At 44.6% G+C, this 20,321-nt stretch overlaps 1 protein-coding gene across 1 annotated transcript in view; it reads left to right on the top strand.

Moving 5' to 3' along the window:
• LOC121536016 (mineralocorticoid receptor) overlaps positions 1–19,918 on the top strand; it is a gene marked incomplete at its 5' end in the record, with an annotated part of 93,887 nt that extends 73,969 nt beyond the window's left edge. The window contains 12 exon segments of the mRNA XM_045216197.1: positions 34–153; positions 978–1,181; positions 1,184–1,342; positions 3,313–3,457; positions 7,260–7,367; positions 7,369–7,415; positions 8,622–8,641; positions 8,838–9,518; positions 16,707–16,812; positions 16,815–16,876; positions 16,878–16,925; positions 19,748–19,918. Coding sequence (XP_045072132.1) covers positions 34–153; positions 978–1,181; positions 1,184–1,342; positions 3,313–3,457; positions 7,260–7,367; positions 7,369–7,415; positions 8,622–8,641; positions 8,838–9,518; positions 16,707–16,812; positions 16,815–16,876; positions 16,878–16,925; positions 19,748–19,918 — 1,871 coding nt within the window.
• Between the last annotated feature and the right edge of the window lie 403 nt (positions 19,919–20,321).

The following is a 20,321-nucleotide window of genomic DNA, read 5'->3' as shown; positions in this document are numbered from 1 at the left end:
ATTTAACTTCCTGTCTTCCTGTCTGTGTGTGTTAAGGCCAGCACAACTACCTGTGTGCCGGAAGGAACGACTGTATCATCGATAAGATCCGGAGGAAAAACTGTCCGGCCTGTCGAGTACGGAAGTGTCTCCAAGCCGGGATGAATCTCGGAGGTACGGAATTATAAATGCCAGATATCCTAGATCTGCACCTATATCTTAGGGTGCATCTGAAATAACACCCTATTCCCAGGGAATGTGAGCTTTCTAGGACTAAGGGCTATTATTGCTGAGCGGCCAATCAGATCCCTAGTCTGATCATAGGCAGGTTCAATGGCACGAACCTGTGAAATATGTCGGTGCCCCGACTAGTCGTAGAACCGTAAAAACAACAAAGTTAAGAGCGTTAGTGAGTGGAGTCAAATTGTTGTCAATCGCTTTACATTGAGACTTCCAGTCCTACAGCAAATACACAGCCACCCTCAGCTTGCAGGCATAACATGTGATACAGAGTTTGGATACTGCCAGGGAACCAAAATAGACTTGCTTATACAGCAAAAAAAAAGGTTTTCCTTTTTATCGCCATTGCAATATACAGAACAAATGTTTTCCTTACTGTACTTTTTCAAAGGTGGACAGTCTCCAAATCCTGATTCACTTCCTAACATACTTTCCCTCTGAAAGTTACAACTTCCCTGAAGAGAGGCTGAAAACAGTGCTGTAAGGATATCCTTTCAGAACCTTGACACAGCACTACTACATCTGACAAACAGAAATCAAAGTGCCGATAGAATACTCAAAATGCCACCTAGCTTCCAAAAGTCCAACAATTGCCAAACAAAGTTACGCTCACATATATTTGTAGCTACTTCAGTACCTACATGACATGCTCTCTGTCAACAGAACATGCTGTCTTTTGAAACAACACAATGCAGAAATATATGGATGAGTTCTATTTTTAATTGCGCTCTTCTTTTCCTCTTCCTCCAAGGTAACAGCCGAAGTCTGACAGCTAGGCAAGCTGAAGGGTGTGAACGAAGCACTCGCACTCCCCACTCAAGGAGTGGGGGCAGACGCCCCCTGGGTCTGGAGGTGGAGGGGGTACTTGTCCCTCGGGAGAAAGGAGGCCTGAGCACCAGCCCCACTAACACCCTGGAAGCCCCACGGCCCTGGAGGTGGGCTGGTGACCCCTCTACCGCCCCCTCCATCTGCAGCGTGTTGGGAGCTGGGATTGAGCCGTAGGTGGTGTTTGCAGGCTATGACAACACCCAGCCTGACACCACCGACCACCTGCTGTCCAGCCTCAACCAGCTGGCTGGGAAACAGATGATCCGCGTGGTCAAGTGGGCCAAAGTACTTCCAGGTTAGAGAAAGATACAGTATCTTCCTTTTCTCTAATATCTTTGATGGTTTTGGTGAAGGGGGCCAAAGTACTTCCAGGTTAGAGAGATAAACTGGGGTTTGGAATAATATAGTTAAGAGTGGGTTGTTTCCCTTTTCTCCAATATCTTTAATGGGGTTTGATGGTTTGGGTCAAGCACTTCCAGAGTTAGACATGGTTACTGGATGGGCTTGGAGGGTAAGGATGTAAGGAAGAGTGGGTTATCTTCCTTTCCTATAATATATTTGATGGGGAAATATTAAACAGATAAATGTCTAGAGTCAACTTGATCCTATTCCATTTAAAATGCTTGGGGGCAGAGACACGGGTAAATTTCCTGAGAAGCGTTATTGGCATGTTAGGAGAAATCACTATCATGTATTTTATACTCGAGGGATATTTTGACATGCTGTGGTATTATTAACATTTGCGCCTTCAGAATATATGCAGCAGTAATTTTCACGATCTCGTTAGGAAATTATTCCGCAATGCTTTAATGAGATTAGCGATAGGATCCAATTTAAAGCCAAAATCTAATCAAGATTTAAGATTTGGAAACAGAGCTCATTTACATTAATCAGCCTTTCCTAAATAATGTAAATCAAACTCGTTTATGCAAAATTGTACTTTAATCAACCATTTGTTTTTTTTAAAGAGGTGAGTATGTTCCTAAAAACTGTCAGTTGGTGAAATATTTAAAAGATGCCTTATAGGGCTTCAGCTGCAGTACTCTTTTGATGCTGTTTAATTTGCTAGTATTGCAAATACTTGATACCTTTCCAGGGTGTCTGCTTGCCTTATTCGGACATATAAATAGAAAAGACGGACAGACAGGAGTCGAACCAGCCCCTCTTTCTCCCTCTTTCTCTGAGCCTTTTTCTGACTTTGAACGTTTGTAAGGGATTAGCTCTGCTAATAAAGCTCAGAAGCTCAACCAGGTGAAGACTTGCGCTAATAAGGCAGACTGCTTCGCGCCACATCCTGCTGGAGACTATGAACAAGCCTTGTACCGGACAATACAGTGCCACTATTAAGCAGTGCTACACAGCAATACAAAGGAAGCCTAATCTATGCTGTGAGCAGCGTCCTGTACTGTAGTCATTGTAGATACTATTGACTTGTTGAGTGTCTTCAGCCTTCAAGCACTTTGATGGGCGACCCAAAAGGTAATCTTTTAATAATCATCTTAGACCCAGCTATAGAATCTTCCAGGGAGCACCATTGATGTACAGTAAGCCAGTCATTTAAATCAAGAGCTTTGAGTCCTTTTTAAAAAAGCCACAGGCGCAGCCAGCAATACAACCCACACACTAATTCAACAATGAATTGATACCGTGACACATCGCAGGCTTGGCAGCGGTTGCATTGCTGACGACTGACATGCAAAGCCTGGAATAGTACCTAAGCTCTGATAACTCACTTTCAGTTGCAGCATTCGCGTCCTCGTTGGGACTATGCATTATAGAATGAGGAAGAGTTTATATGTAATGTACTGTATAGAGAGTTGGAGTGAGAGTTTTGCTGTTAGTCTATTTAAGGGCCAACATAGACAACAGGCCAATAATAAGAAGCCTTGGGGGATTTTGTGTAAAACAACACCGGGTGAATACTCTGCAGTGGTTTGTTCATGTCTGAACAAATATTGGTGCTGCTAGGCACCATGCCATATGAGAGAGAGAGAGAGAGGAGAGAGAGAGAGAGAGAGAGAGAGAGAGAGGGGGGGGGAGAATTGGGTGAATGCCTCATGGGGTGTTGAACTTGTTCTTAGGTATGTCATTTGTCCTGCAATCACTACTCAGAATCTACTGAACTAAATGTAAGACTCAGTACTGCTCACCGTTTCCCTTCCCATCAATTCAATAGCCTTCATTAACAGTGGAATTCAGGGACTTTCATTGCCAAATCAAACATGCGGGAACATATCACATTAATAATGATCCTCTCTCTCCCAGGTTTCCGGGGCCTGCCCATAGAGGACCAAATCACCCTTATCCAGTATTCTTGGATGTGTCTGTCCTCCTTCAGTCTCAGCTGGAGGTCCTACAAACACACAAACGGACAGATGCTCTACTTTGCCCCCGACCTCGTCTTCAACGAGTAAGTCTGTCCACCAACGGCCTAATCTCGCACGCCACACTTTACAAATATTCAATATTCAGAGACACACTCATCTGGTTCCATGAGACTACTCCGAGCCATCGCTCCTAGTAGGGGTTTATGTGCTGTGGCAGTAGCACTGTTATAGGACCCTAAAATGGGTATTAACTAAAGATGATGATGGCATGGTTACATTTACATTTTAGTCATTTAGCAGACGCTCTTATCCAGAGCGACTTACAGTTAGTGAGTGCATACATTTTTCATACTGGCCCCCCTTGGGAATCAAACCCACAACCCTGGCGTTGCAAGCACCATGCTCTACCAACTGAGCTACAAAGGACTATGGTTACAGTTGGTCTGCTAGGTTAAGTAAATTACAACAATAAAAAGTTATCTAAAGTTCTGAACAGGTCTATAGTGTCTTCTGACCTGCTCCCAAAAGCAAAGGATTTTGTACCTGTAAACGGCTCCTCGATCCTGAGAGCACAGTTGATCAGAGTGGAGCGGGGAGTCAATGGGGCGTGTGATCCGCTCTGATATATTTGAACAGGGGAACAAATGGAGGAGGAAATGTATATGGGACAGCTGCTTATTGGAGCTGTGGTGCATTGAAGTGGAGGGTAATGGTATGGGACCTGGACAGGGCCAGGGCAGAGGGAGAATACTGGCCCCTACAGGTGGCTGGGGAAAGTGCACTAAGCCCAGATGGAGTGGAATTGATAGTTGGCTTCAATACAATGTTTCCTGACACACACACAAAAAAAGACAGGCAATACCGAAGTCATTGCAAAGACCAAGTATGTTTGGATACAATGTCATTACATGTCAAATTAGAAAGTTACATTCTATAATTTCACTAATTCTATACATTATCATAAACCAGTAGATTTCTTCCTAAACATGTGCTGCTGATATATATTCTAAGAACTTAGCCCTCTCTGAAACTCCTGGAAAGTGTGTGACGCAGTTACAGTGGGGCAGCCTGTCTGAATGACAGATGGTCCAGGTATTCTGGGTGACAATCCCGATGAGACGTATCCTACGCCAACTGGATTTACTGCATGGCCTGGATGTCGGCTGGTTTGTCCGCAGTGCTCTGTCTAGGAAACCTGCATGTCACCCTAGTGTCCCCCCTATCCGCAGTGTGTCAGTGACTGATAACGGTATGAGGCCGAGGTCCCCAGTTAGGAGGAAGGCTATAGCATGTCCCTGTAGAGATCGAGACGTATAGAGAAACTAACCTATCTATCGCTCTATAGAGACATAGAGAAAACTAACCTGTCATCGCCTATGAGACGTGAGTAGAGTAGAGAAACTAATCTGTCGTCGGCCTATAGAGACGAGAGTAGGAAACTAATCTGTCTGTCGGTCTATAGAGACGTATAGAGTAGAGAAACTAATCTGTCTGTCGGTCTATAGAGACGTATAGAGTAGAGAAACTAATCTGTCTGTCGGTCTATAGAGACGTATAGAGTAGAGAAACTAATCTGTCTGGTTGGTCCATGGAGACGTATAGAGTAGAGAAACTAATCTGTCTGTCGGTTTATAGACGTATAGAGTAGAGAAACTAATCTGTCTGTTGGTTTTAGAGACGTATAGCGTAGAGAAACTAATCTGTCTGTCGGTCTATAGAGACGTATAGAGTAGAGAAACTAATCTGTCTGTCGGTCTATAGAGACGTATAGAGTAGAGAATGAATCTGTCTATCACTCTATAGAGACAGTGTCTCATCGGGGACAAACATCCTTAACCAAACGCGTAATCAGTCAGGAACACACTTCCAAGACTGAAATCTTGTCTTTCTAATGAGCAACAGAAAAATACACATGCCAATCGGTGTGTTCAGTGGCTCTTTAAACTTAATTTATGCATCAATGTTTGATTATAGCTTACAATAGCTCTATCAAAACAGTTGTTCCAACTTTTGGGCACGCAGGTGCAGGTACAGATCAGACCTAAACTGTACTGATTGACAGAGGAGGAGGGTCAAGAAGGTATGCAAAGTTCCTTCTAACCCAAGAGGACAGAAGATGACGAGGGTATAAACAAGATGCTAGCCAACAATATCCAGTGACCCCCAAGAAAAACAACTCACAATACAAAACTATTGTATTTTAAGTGGGTTTATATACAGTTATAGTTGTTCTGGGATATTCCAGAAGTGAAAAGTGAGTCTGACTTTCTTCACTTTTTATTTTTAAATTTTTTAAGTCCCCGCTCTTGCTTCCTGAATCTCTCTCCATGGCAACGTAGCCGGACAGAGAAAACCAGGGGCAGGGATTCTTCCTCATTTTGGGCGTGAATGATTCAGCAAAATTGATTTCAGACAAAATATGTAGAGACTTTTTATACTCAGACCAAGGCTCTCCAAATAATGAAAATGCAGTTTGCAGTAACTCCAACACAATGCTACCTAAACCATACATTTTTTCATATGTTCATAAGTTAGTCAGGATAGACAAAGTCAGACAGACAGAAATACAGTCAGACACTCAGAAAGAGAACGCACAGACACACACTTACTCAGCTAAACCAAACCCCATGCAGCCAGATGTACATCGTGACGACACAGTAAACTAATGAGTATTTTAAACCTGCTTTTTATGCTTATAACGAGAGCATATGCACCCATTCTCCCTTGTTGCTGCACAACTCTGCAACAGAATGTTAAAACTGGTTCTATCCACAATGCAGAATTCTCTCGTCCTAGTGTTACGACATGCAGGCTTCTGCAGTGTATCACATGGTGCGTCCCAAATCGCACCGAATCGCACCCTACCCCCATAGGGCTCTGGTCAGAAGTAGTGTACTAAGTAGGGCATGGTGTGCCATTTGCTATGCAGCCCTATGGTGAACTCCCTTTCAAGTGGAGCCACACCGCTTGCATTTGATTATTCGAGACTAGACAAGATGGGTGATTTAAAGTAGAGAAGGTGGCTTCCAAAACCCATAATTCCCTGGGCTTTGCGGCATCTGCATAACACATAGCACATTGCTCATTGGCTCTCCCTCTCCATCTGACCCAACCTATTCTACTGTTCCTCTGCCCCGTTGTTGTTGGTTGCTGTTTCTGCACTTTGACAGGATTGAGATCAACTTCTCTGATATGGTGTGTGAGTGAGTGTATGTTTAGGAAGGAGTGTGTATGCGACTCCGTTAGTGTGTGTGTGTTTTCATGTACCATGACGGGGGTGATGCAGCAAGTCTTTTCCCAGCCTTTAGACAGCGTACTGAAGCAGCTTAGTCATCATGAGCAGTGTACTGTGTGTGCAGTGTTCTGCACTCTAGAGGAATTTGGCTTTCAACTCATCCTATCTCAGCGAGTAGAATAACTATGTGGAAAGATGTTCCAAAGGGTTGAGGCACAGTAGTATGTGTGTGTGTGTAGGGGGGAGGATACAAATATTTTGTATGTTATCGTGTGGTGGATGGTGGGAAATAGGGAAATGTACATGGAGGAGTCACCGTGTTTTGGGGATGTTGGCTATATTTCATGGACATCTGAGATTAGTTTGGCTGGACACAATACAGTAAATGCTATGGCTGCTTACTGAGCCATCCCACTGGGCACAGACGCCAACTCAACGCCTATTCCACGCTGGTTCAACGCACTTTCATCGAACTGACGTGGAAACAACGTTGATTCAACCAGTGTGTTCCCAGTGGGAATGCACTCAAACAGTCATTTTTTAGGTCTAAACTTACAGCACAAACTGACCAGACTTACAACAATGTATAGTGAGAGCAAGAACCAATACGCCTCAGGCACTGACCAACCATCCTTTCTCCCCCTCTCCAGGGACCGTGATGCAGCAGGTAAAGCAGCCACGAAAACACCTGTGTTGGGCATGAGGCAGGTGAGCCAGGAGTTTGTCAGGCTGCAGCCCACCTACTAAGAGTCCCTTCCATGAGTGCTGCATGCTGCTCAGCACAGGTAAGTCGGAAGGTGTTAAAGGTGTGTGGGAGTGAGGAGTGTGAGTTCCTTTGTCAGAAAAAACGTCCAACTCTAAGTGAGTTTGGTGCATACTGCAGTTTGTGCATGTGAAAAAGAGAGTCTATACTGGGTGTGGGTTTTGTACCAATCCAAACAGCTAGCTTCTCCAGTGAGGTAGTGTCTACTCCGCCACAGTTGGGGCTCTGGTTCCTTATGTGAGCCTACAAGCAGACCACGAAGAGCAAATAGCAGTGTAGATTACTTGTCGTTTGTTTGCCGACCTTGGAGTTGGAACACATATGGCAGGAACCAAGGAATAACAAGAAGAGCAGTCTATGTTAAGCTGGAGTAATACATTATAGTATGCACGGGCAAGACAGGATTGGGTGACACTACAGGATTCAATGATTGATACTTACCACCAAACTGTCATGGCACTAATGTGCCGAGAGAGAGAGAGCGCAATGGAGCGGAGAGGTACATTGTAGAGCAAACAAGTTAGAGAGAGAAAATAATCTCAGTGTGAGAGAGACATTTACGCTGATTTTGCAGGACGGTCTATCCAAAAAGCAACTGCAGTAGTGAGTGCATACATTTTTGTACTGGTCCCCCGGAGGAACTGAATCCCACAACCCTGGGGTTAAGGCGCCATGCTCTACCAACTGAGCCACACGACATAGAGAGAGAAAGAGTGAGCGAGAGAGAGAGAGAGAGCACGTTGACAGGGGAAAGAGCGAAGCGAGAGCGAGAACGAGAGAGCGAGTCACCCCTATTCTTTCACCATATGGCAACTAAGGACAAGGTTCTTGTTGGCATCCAGCAGTAAATGCAGCCAGGGCAGGAGCAGTCAGAGCTACAGGAGGGCAAGGCTGCACAGGCCAGCAATGGGGAGCTATTTTCGGGAGGCCAGGCTTGCAGCCCTCTTGCTCTGCTTTGAACTGCCGCCAGGCGGATTTGTAGGAATGTTTATTAGACTTGTCAGTGTAGGCAGGGCCTCAGCTTGGAGGATGCTGGGTTGCCCCACGGGAGCCGGAGGGAGCACTACTCTAAGCTTCATGGATTTCTGCCTGATTGATAATGGAAGCCTGGCTGGGAGTGTTGTTAGAGCAAAATAGAGCTTAAAAACAATTAATATTAATATTTTGGGATTTTGACAATTAAGCCCTTTATCTACTTCTTCAGAGTCAGATGAACTCTTGGATTCCATTTTTATGTCTCTGCTTACAGTACGAAGGAAGTTATTAGAGGTAGTTTCGCGAGCCAACGCTAACTAGCGTTAGCAATTGCCCTAATGCTAGTTAGCAACTTCCTTCAAACTGCACGGAGAGAAAAACATAGTATCCACGAGTTCATCTGGCTTTGGAGAAGTAAATACAGGGCTTCATTGTCAAAATCACAAAGTATCCCTCCACCACCCCGTCCCTCCACCCTGTCCCGTCGCAGCACCTCCACCCCGTCCCTCCCCCCGTCCCTCCACCCCGTCCCTCCACCCTGTCCCATCGCAGCACCTCCACCCCGTCCCTCCCCCCGTCCCTCCACCCTGTCCCTCCACCCTGTCCCGTCGCAGCACCTCACCCCCGTCCCTCCACCCCCGCCCCTCCACCCTGGGTCCCGCCGCAGCACCTCCACCCCCGCGCCCCTCCTCTGTCCTCCACCCTGTCCCGCCGCAGCACCTCCCCCCGCGTCCCTCCACCCCCGTCCCCTCCACCCTGTCCCGCCGCAGCACCCCACCCCCCGTCCCTCCCCCCGCCCCTCCACTCCTGTCCCGTCAGCAACACCTCCACCCCGCCCCGTCCCCCCGGTCTCCACCCCGCCCGCCGCAGCACCTCCACCCCGCGTCCCTCCCTCAGTCCCTCCACCCTGTCCCATCGCAGCACCTCCACCCTCGGCCCTCCACCCCTCGTCCCATCGCAGCACCCCCACCCCCGGGCCCCCTCCACCCCCGCCCTGTCGCAGCACTTCCACCCCCGCCCCTCCACCCCCGCCCCGCCGCAGCACCTCCACCCCTCCACCCCCCCCCGCAGCACCACCACCTCCGGCCCCCCCCCCGGCCCCGCCTCTGGCCGCAGCACCTCCACCCCCAAACTACTTCCCGCAGCTATGATATCTTTAATACACAATTACGTTATCGACACCTAATTTAGTTGTATATTGCTTTAACTACCTGCAAGGGGCGGCAGGTATCCTCGAGGTTAGAGCGTTGGGCCAGTAACCAAAAAGTGTTGCTGGTTTGAATACTGGCAAGGTAATAAAAGTAATAATAATCTGTGTGCTTGAGCAAAGGCATCCTTCACCCTGATTGCTCCAGGGGTGCTGTACAATGGCGAATCTCTGGCCATGACCCCACTCAGGAGTTGGGATATGCACAAAAAAATGTGTGCCATAACACACTTAGGTAATTTGGACTTTAGTCCCTAAAATTCTAAGCATTCCCAAAGGTAATAGGGCATTGACACTGGCCTGATATAACCGGGAGTGTCAGTGAATTCATCTCCAGCAGAGCAGGAGCGATGTTGGGAGTGAAGTCGATGGTGTTGGAGAGGATGGACAGAACGAGAGAGGATAGAAAAACAGAGAGAGAGAGTAAGATGGAGAGAGAGAGAAACAAGCACAGAAAAAGAACGACAGACCTCTCCGGTCCGCCTGTTGTTGCTGCCTCTTCCTCCTCATCCTCCTCGAGCTTCTCCAAAGAGCCCTGCTGTATTTTAATAAAGCCCAGTAAGCCGGCTACTGGGCAGCGCTCCAAAAACCTCGCTGTTTTTCTCCTACTTCCTGGCCCAAATGGAGAGAGAGAGAGAGAAGAGACAGAGACGGAGACGAGACAGAGACAGAGACACAGAGAGAGAGAGAGAGAGAGAGAGAGAGAGAGAGAGAGAAGAGACAGACAGAGACAGCGGGGGGCGGGGGGGGGGGGGGGGGGGGGGGGGGGGAGGGGGGGGGGGGGGGGGAGAGAGAGAGAGAGGGAGAGAGAGAGAGAGAGAGAGAGAGAGAGAGAGAGAGGAGGAGAGAGAGAGAGAGAGAGAGAGAGAGAGAGAGAGAGAGAGAGAGAGAGAGAGAGAGAGAGAGAGAGAGAGAGAGAGAGAGGGTAAGAGGGCTGTGCTGGAAACGTTTCAGGGCCCCCTGACTGATCTAATGTGGCCGCATGAATCTGTTAGAGTTGGGCTTTAGTACTGTCTGTTGGAGATTGCATCCCAGGGCTTCTTGTGGATGATGATATTGAGGTTCTCATTTTAGCGTCTCAATCCTTTTATACTGAAGTGACTATGCATTTTATGTTGTTTACTTTTTAGGTTTCTAAAAGGCTATTTCATCCTCTTTTAAGATTTTTTTTTGTGACTAACAGTGCAATTATGATCTGATGCTTTCGAGGCAGAGACAAAAACATTTCCAGCCACCAATTTCTCTATATTCGAGCACAGACTGCCACCAAATAATGAAGAGAGATAATGATAATGTGATGAGTTATTGTGGAAAGGTGTTTAACAGAGTTGTTGTATGTGGAGATGTTCTTCGTCTTTGACCTGGGCTAAGGCTTCACTAGCTACGCAGCGCCCCATGAGACCCTGCAGAATGGGTGTGTTGATCTACTAAAGACAGATGAACCCTTCAGCTCCACAGTGATAGTGTATGGAAACATATTATCCTTTTAAACTGTCATTTTCCCCTAAACAATACTCAGCAATATAACGCCTCTAATAAATATTGTGGTGGATGATTTGGTCATAAAAATGGTTACTAAACTTGGACATGCATTAGCCCCACTCGCGAGGTGGGTGCTACGCTAACGGTGGATAATGTGAGGGTACCCCAAAACAAGTAGAAAAAGCACTATAAATCATTATATAAACCATAATCCATTATTATAATCTGATTTATTTGTCAGAGAGATAATAATAATCTGAGTAAGGTTATTCATTAGGGGGCTGTTTTCACATTGTTTTATTAAAGGTTTCGAAAGCGACAGGATGCTATATCTTTCTGGACTGAGGTTTTATCTAGAGGGGGAGATCAGTATACAAGGTGGTGCCTATTTGGTAAGGCAGTCTTTATTTAATGAACTACCCATCCATCACCGCCTGGTATGGCAACTGCTCGGCCTCCGACCGCAAGGCACCACAGAGGGCAGGCGCGTACGCCCACACATCACTTGGGCCAAGCTTCCTGCCATCCACGACCTCTATACCAGGCGGTGTCAGAGGAAGGCCCTAACACGATCAAAGACTCCAGCCACCCTAGTCACAGACTGTTCTCTCTACACGCATTGCGGTACCGAGCGCTCAAGTCTCAGGGTCCAAAAGGCTTCTTTAACAGCTTCTACCCCCGAAGCCATAAGAGACTCCTGGAACAGCTAATCATGGCTACCCGGACTCATTTGATCTGATTTGATTACCCTGCATTTCCTTTTGTAAACCGGTATATCACGGCTTGAACCAAGGCCAAGACACACTGTCAGTGAGGTATGAGGTGGTAAGACTAAAAGCCAGGAAGCTGCATGTCTACTTTATGTCATGTGTGTTTGGATTTTTTAACACAATGACACCCAATATAATATATGTGCCTAGTGTACAGAATATACCAGGAAAGCAGGAGCAATGCATGTATTTCTGGGGTTGTGGAGATAAAAAAGACGAGGGTTTCATAGAACATCCGGTCAACATATTCATTAGGGAGCACCGTAGCGAAAGGTTTTGCAATGGAAAATGAAAACAAGTGTCTTATTGGACAAGTTCAGAGTGTAGATAGTCCCTCCCTATTTCAGTCCATTTTCTTCCGTTTTGGTGCTTATTATTATTTATTAAACCCGGCTGCTTAAAAAATATGGCTTTTGCGCGCGCGAGTGTGAAATACGGCTGGTTGACACATTTGGGTACCGCAAGCTAAAACCCATTCTTTGACATTGAAACCAACTACCGCTGTGTAATTGCCCCACTTTCTCCGGCCACGCCCCAAATGACACATACACTTTCTCTAGCTGGCTACGCCCTAAATGACACAACACTTTCTGCCGGCCCTAAATGCTAAATGCCAACCAGCGCTGAATCAAATGAGGGACTATTCTGAGTCAATGAAGGGAGAAACAACGGGCCCAAATGTGGCCCTGGTTTTAGCATGTTCCTGTTAGGTAAGGGTCACAAAACAAGCCACGAAACAGAAAGAGCCAATCCCTCTCTCTCGCCTTGATGCTTTTCCCAGAGCTGCTTTGTTTGTTGCCTTGTCATTATTTTGCTTGGTGTCTCTGCTAGGCTCAAGACTAGGTTTGGTGTTTGTGTGTGTGTGTGCATCTCTCACTGTGTCCATGTTCCATGTGTGTGTGTGTTGTTTGTGTGGTTTGTGTGCGTGCTATGTGTGCCTTTCTGCCTGTGTGTCGCGCCTGCGTACGCACGAACTCTGAGCATTGACATTTGCTGAGCTACCTCCCCAAGATGCAATGTTAACTGATATGGCTCTGGTCCTGCTCTTGCCTGTGGCTGTGTGTTCTAAGAAACAAAAGTACTGTCAACTGTATTTTCTCACACGCCTCTCAGCATCAACAGGTGTGTCTTTCTGTCTGCCAATATGTGTTGGTTTAGGTTAAGCCTTCTAAATGCAAATCTTCTAAACTAGGCTAATTCAACATGAATCAAATCAAGTGTATTTGGCATACATGTACAGGATACACATGGTGTACACAGTACAATTAAATGCTTACTTGCAGGGGTGCGAACCACATTTACTAAGCAGACGGAGTCACAGCACAGATGTAGGATTTCACTTCAGCAGGAAAAACATAATCCCGCAGTGCAACAGGAAATGTGAATTATTATGTGGGATTATAATGAATGGACATTGCTGGCAGGGCCGGCACCAGAAAGCGAACCAGTTGGACGGGCATTTGATTTCTAAATTGTGTTAATGGGTGTATTAGTAAAGACCATAGGCAGCTTTCCATGAGTTTCAAGTTTGGGGAAGCTTTTATCCTACCATTTCTACCGATCTTGCGTGTCAGTTATGGATGAGTTTTATATGCACATTTCGGGAACAGCTAAATTTCAATAATAACGCTCTTTTTTTTCAAAATTATTGGCACGTGGGTTAACTCAAGTAAAAATCCGAAATTAAAGTGGATAAAAAAAGTTACACTTCAACTAATGCAAGAGAACCAGCCTTTGTCATATGGACACACTGATACACCGTGATCCATTGGCTAAGCAAAAGAAATGAGTGCATGGAACTCAGAGATAGCCTATAGGCCAATGCAGCAGTAGGGCTATAACTTCCATCGTCAACTAAGTAAAATACATAGGCCTAAAACCAACAAATAAAAACAGTAGAAATTATCCTGATGAAAATTCAGGTTCTTTCAATCGTGACAATCTCTATACTCCGCCCCTTTCTACATGTCTTGACCTATCGCTAGTGAAATGTAATATTAAATTAACTCAGCAGGTTGGCATGCTCAGGCGTGCATGCTCCCTCAACGCCATCAGAACAGAGAAACCACCTACATGCTCATTGCTCACATGCATAACCCCAAACAAAAGACAATTAAAAAAATTGACAGGACTCCTAAATTATGTTTATGAAATAAACCAAAACTGTTTTCTCACAAGTGTAGCAGTTTGTGAATCCTGCAAACAACTGCCTAATTTTAGAATGAGAATGGTAAATGACTGTAATATGCATTAACAGAAGTGAATGCAACTACAAATTGACGGGATTAACGGTACATTTACTTCAGACCTACTGGTTATTATGTAATGGTGAATTGATAAAAATAATCAAATCAAAGGGGCAAACACCACACAATGAAACAATGAATGCAGAGACAGCTGAAACACATTCTGAGAGCTGAGGCATTCTGAAGAGAGACTTTATATCTTCGCCACAATCCCCTTCTTCTTGTCTCAACATTTTAAATGATACTTCCAAGAAACATTATCTTCAAATAGCTTATCTTAGATAATTTTTCATTGACAGTTGCAACTTAATAATCAAAAAGGCCTATTGCCAAGCAAGCTTCCCAAATTGTTGTCTTCAAAATAGGCATTGGCCTATGCATTTGTGATTTAAAACAATCCACAGCTTAAAAAAAGTATGACATGCCATAATACTTTTGTCCAGACAACAGATACATGTTCTACACACAGAGACAGAGGGGCGCTGTTTCGTCACCGGGATGCTTTATCTGAGATTGAGTCTTTCTGTCAGTGTGCTATCTCAGTTAAATAAATTATTAATATTTCAGCATTTAATTTGGACGGGCAAGGAGGCTGGTAGGGCGCGCTGTCCCCAAGGCTCGCCTATAACGCTGCCCTGCAATGTTGTAGTGGTTGATAAACACAAGAGCAAATCAAGTCTGAATTTAAATGGAATTAACAAACTTCAAAAGCTTTTTAAACCTCAAGTTTCAACATGAAAGCCTCTCCTGTAACAGGGTGATCAAATTAAGATCCTACATCTGCATAACATCAAAATGCAGGCCTCAAGGGTCAAAACAGTGCCTCAACTCAGCCATAGGCAACCCTCTAAAAATAGCTTTTTTATTTTTTTAAAGGTATCAAAACTGACCATAGAAACAGTACAAGGAGAACAGCTTGTTATTAGTGTACCACTGTGAGGCAGGTCGAGCCACGCCAGACACCAGAAGATCTAGCCAGGCAGGTAGCCTATCCTCCTCAGACTGATCCCAGATCAGTTTGTGCTCTCTTGCCAACTGCTATGGTCACTGTCATGTAATGTTTGAATCAGATCTGGGACCAGGCAGGTCCTAGACTTCCTGTCCCCAGATCTGTTTGTGCTTGCCAACTGCTATGGTCATTGTCATGTAATGTTTGGATCAGATCTGGGACCGGGCAGGTCCTAGACTGATCCCAGACCTGTTTGTGCTAAAGGATTATTCTGACTATAGGAGTTGGCTATACAGCACAAACAGATTTGGGACCAGCCAGGCAGGTAGCTCACTAACCTGGGCTACAGGTCAGCCTTCTCCCTATGAAACCGGATGTCAATTAGACTTTTTAAAGTGTGTCATTTGGAACAGTTGTTGTCGGTTTCAGGTAATCATTACCTGAAGTTGCTTAGTCAATTACCAACACGTCAATATTAGCTAGGACACACCTGCCTTAGTGTGACAACAGGGTGTGTGTGTGTGTGTGTGTGTGTGTGTGTGTGTAAAGTACATAACTAACACTGTCCCATGATAATGTAATTTAATAAAACTAAACAATCATCTTTCGACCTATAGACCCGTTTTCGATATATGTCTGAATAACTTGTTGTATCTCTGCATTACCATAATAATGTAGGTTACTATGTACTATGACAATATAACAGTAGTAGCAGCTATGATAATTAACCGTGCACAGGAGGTGAAAGAGTAGAGGAGGACGGCTCACGATAATGGCCTAAACGGAGTAAATGGAACCAAACACCAATCCATGCATTTGACAATTCCACCTATTCCGTTCTAGCCATTACCACGAGCCCGTCCTCCTCCCCAATTAAGCTGCCACCAACCTCCCAGTAAAACAGTGATATAAGCAGTGGCAGGGTTGTAGGCTACTAGTGATAAAGGTACAGTGCTGGTTAGATTGAAAACAGTACCTGCAGCACTTTGTTCTGCTACAACACAGTGTATATTAGAAGTGTTACTGTAGCTCACAGTACAAGAAAGATATTAGAGGCACTTTTAAGTTGGGAGACTTGAGGGACAGACATTCTTTGAGACGAGTGTTTCTTAATCAGTTAGCCAGCCAGACGCTGAATGTCATTTAAGATGAGGTTAGCAGGCAGCCATATCGCTGTTAATTTGTCCTCTACGAAGATATGAGCGAGGGAGTGGAGAGAGAGAGAGGGAGAGAAGAGAGAGAGAGAAAGAGGAGAGCTAAGGGGAAAAAGATTTAGGAAAGGGAGAAATGGAGAGGATATCTGTATCCATCCTGAGAACACACATTCGCCGCTTCTTTCCTCATCTAATTTCTCACGTGAAATCATGTCTGTCCCCTCATCTCATTAAACCTCTGTTTCAATATGTTCGTCACGCCTTAGATAGTGATTTGACTGAAAAAAGAGTGACGCACTACCATGTACTGAATGAGTGGGGCTTAAGTGACAAAGGGTTGATGTGGCTGTCAAATAATAATGGTAAAGAGTAAGAGCGGTCATTGATTAAATATCGTTGTTATGATCGTTACACACCTTATGTCATGGTTAGAACTGTGTTAAAAGATAGGTGCTCTTGTGTTCAAATCAATCAAATGTTCTCAGTAAGGTCAGAGTTCAGGGTCAAAACTGCCATCTGCTTAAAGAATACATTTGTCTTGTGTTATGTAGGCTAGTTGCTTACACCTCTCATCATCATCTTGGCTTCCTCTCTCTACTCTCGCCTCCAGTTCCCAAAGAGGGTCTGGAAGAAACCAGGCAGCGCTTGAGGAGATGAGGTGAACTACATCAAGGAGCTGAGGAGGTCTGTGGGCAAGGCCACCAACAACTCTGCCCAGAATGTGGCAACGCTTCTTCCAGCTCACCAAGCTACTGGACGCCATGCATGATGTGGCTGGGGCCGGACCCACATCACTGCAGAACTGCATCCATAACGACACGCACTGTACCCAGCACAACATCACAATGCCAAGCCCCAACAAGCCTTTCTATGCTATGGATGCAATAAGGCAAGTTCAATGGGATTAAATTTAACAATGTTAGTAAGGGAACATTCCCAAATAACAAAAGATTATTGCATTCCAATGACTAGCTCCCAAGGGGTGTTTATTTTGGAATGGGCAGAGATTGCCCTGTATTGGTGAATGAATGGAACATGGAGGAATCAATGTTCAGGCTCACAGTGGTGGCCTGGTGGGTCAATACAACTGTCCCCTAACTAAAATGCACTGAACGCACTGACTGTAGGGTTTATGCAAGGACAACTTAGCATGTGGTGAAACATTAGAGCTGAAAGCATTATGAAAAAAATACTCAAGATCTCACAAATGGAAAAAAGTCCTGATAAAAAATGTACAAGACTAGACATCAGAGTGGACAGCATTGATTGATTGAGGAAGTGATTGAGTAGGCTACTAAATGCAGATGATCCTATGACTAGGGGTTCCTGCAAACTTTTTGATGATCCAAACATGTAAAAAATGTTAATGCTTTACTTTTATCATTGGGGCTATAATATTCTATTACAATTAGTTCGTCAAACCATACTTGAAGGAAGTATGGTTTGAAGCTATTGAAATGCATCAGAAAGATATTGTAAAGTTCAGAAGATCATCAGGCATCTTCCAATGTAGAAAAGAACATAGTCATTGATGATGTTCTTTTTCCCCGCAGTCTGATTTAGTGTCTATCTTGTCCACTTTGTGCTAATGAGTCCTGCACGGTTTGTGGGCATTGTGGGACACATATGTGTTCCTTGGGAGTCTATCCTTCAGTGATGGGGGTCATAATATTTTGTAGCTTAAACCATTCAAAAGATAGACATATTTGTAGGAAAACAGAAACTGCTCTGTTTATTACAACCACATCTAGCAGCTACCGAGACTACTGGACGAACCCTGGTTCTATGAACCAAGTTCCAAATTATTATTATTTTTAAATCAGAGTTTCTCTCAAGCAACCCAATTTTCAAGTCAGGCAACCCCTAAGGTTTGGGAAACGATGCCCTATGTAGAAGAGGAGGTATAGTCTATTTAGAATCATTAGCACCACCTAGTGGTAAGTCAGACTCACTTGAGTCGTGACCCCAAACAAATGACAAACAATTACAGTCATATCAATGCCATGACAAAGTTAAATCTAAGGATCTGCTACGTATGTGGTATCACTCTGAATAAAGATACAGTAAGGTAACGAACATACATTATTGAAACAGAAAAGGGGAATGCCACCAAGGTTCCCTAGGGTACAAAGTTAACCTCAACTTCCAAGAATTAGGCTTTGATTGTAGCTCATACAACGGGTGACAGTCAATCATTATTTGAATTGGTTGCTAACCCGTTAATAATTAATAATTAAGGATAATAACAGAGTTAGTGTTTGTTGGATATATTGGCACGGGTGTTGTTAGGCCCCGAGACTAAGTCAAGAGCGACAAACTGTGCTAATATATCCAACAAACACTGGCTTCGGGAGGTGTGATTGAAATGAGGGTCTAATCCCGAATGCTGATTGGTTAAAACCGCATCTAAATGGTGTCTATTCCACAAGTTACCACCAGTTAAATCTATGACGCTTAAATGTCATTTATACTGTTCCATCTGACTACGCAATCCACTGTCTCATCAACCCAGTCAGGCACTTTATAAACTTGATCTCCATCAAAAGCATCTACACATTATCTCGTATTTATTAGACTCAACATTTCGCCTTCAATACGGAGATTTGTATAAACTTTGCTGTCTGTCTCTGACATTTGCAACATTGTTTCAATATTTCTTGCTGTCCCATAGTATTGAATTTGTCGAGTCGTGGACGAGACAGAAAGGCAGGCAGAGTTTTTCAGCCGTCGAAATCATGAATCAGCTGGCACACTTTTATGGATATATACCAAAAAAATGTCAATTGAAAAAGTTAAAACAAAACGCAGCTAATTTGTGGTCTTTCCAGCTTCAGTTTGAAGTGATTGTTACTGTAGCTGTGTGTTGTTGGCTAGCCTCTCTGTCTGAACAACAGTGTCCTGACGAGTGAGCACATTCTATGTGTCAGGCGAAATCGCGCCCATTAGCTCATTGTTATGGATGTATCCAAATAAATGCCACTAGAAAACAGCCCACCAAATGCAGCTACTTTTTGACGTACTGTAAATTCACCGTAGTTGGCTAGCTAGCAAGCAAGTGATAAGAACGCCGCCAGCCAGTATGGCACGGAAACATTTAGAACGAACGGAACTAAGTATGAATAAATAATCAAAATAACGCTTTTAATTAAAATATGTCAATCATTATTTGAATATGTTGGTAACCCCTTGTATAAAAGTGATAATGCCCAAGCTTGCGTTTGTTGGAAATATTGGCACGGCTTGTCGGGTTAATGTAACAACACCTGTGCCAATATATCCAACAAACACCGCTTCTCGGCACTATCACCTAAGTGTATTATTCACACTTCATGACAAGCCAATGAAATCTCTATACAAACACAGCTGGATTCTTTTCAAACTAGCATCTCTTCTCCCTCCCGCTCTCTCCCCAATATAACTTTACTCCTTCATCTCCTCTCAATGTGTATTTATTCCTGTGCTATTTTTTTACTACATTTATCTTTCTGCATTGTTGGGAAGGTTCATAAGCAAGCATTTCCCCACTGCTAGTCTTATACCTGTTGTTTACGAAGACAGGACAAATAACATGGTATTGATTGATCCTCCCTAGCTGGTGGGGGAACCTGCTAGACTTCTGTTTCTACACGTCCGTGAGTCTCAGGCTCTGAAGGTGGAGTTTCCAGAGATGCTGGTGGAGATAATCAGTGACCAGATACCAAAGGTGGAGTCGGGCAACACACACACCCTTACTTCAACAAGAAGTGACTGTACTGAGCCCTGAGAGAAAGAGAGAGAAACTTAAATAGCGAGAGGGGGAAGGAGTGGAAGAGGAGGAAGGAAGGACCCTGTGCCTTAGGAGTGGCCTCAACTACTATGCCAGGCAGTCGGTCTGCTGCCCTCCACTTTCTGAAATGGGACAGGAAGTGGACAGGAAGTGACACTGTGAGGGGCAGGAAGTGAGATTGAGGAAGTAGGAAGTTGAGTCTCACTAAACTGCAGTCTCCGTCTCATTGGTTAGAGAGGTGACGCTGAGTGAGCTACATCTCGCCACAAAGGAAAACGACCGAGGAGGACTTTTCAAAATGTGACAAAGAAGACCCCACCTCAGGCCCCCAAAGACGATGATGATGACAATGTTTTCATACAATAAGCCATACATTTTTTGGCTGGGCATGACAGTCCAT

This window comes from Coregonus clupeaformis, unplaced genomic scaffold (genome assembly GCF_020615455.1).
Source record: "Coregonus clupeaformis isolate EN_2021a unplaced genomic scaffold, ASM2061545v1 scaf0634, whole genome shotgun sequence".
NCBI lineage: Eukaryota > Metazoa > Chordata > Actinopteri > Salmoniformes > Salmonidae > Coregonus > Coregonus clupeaformis.
Note: the sequence above shows the minus strand (reverse complement) of the source record. Positions and strands in the feature narration are given on the sequence as shown.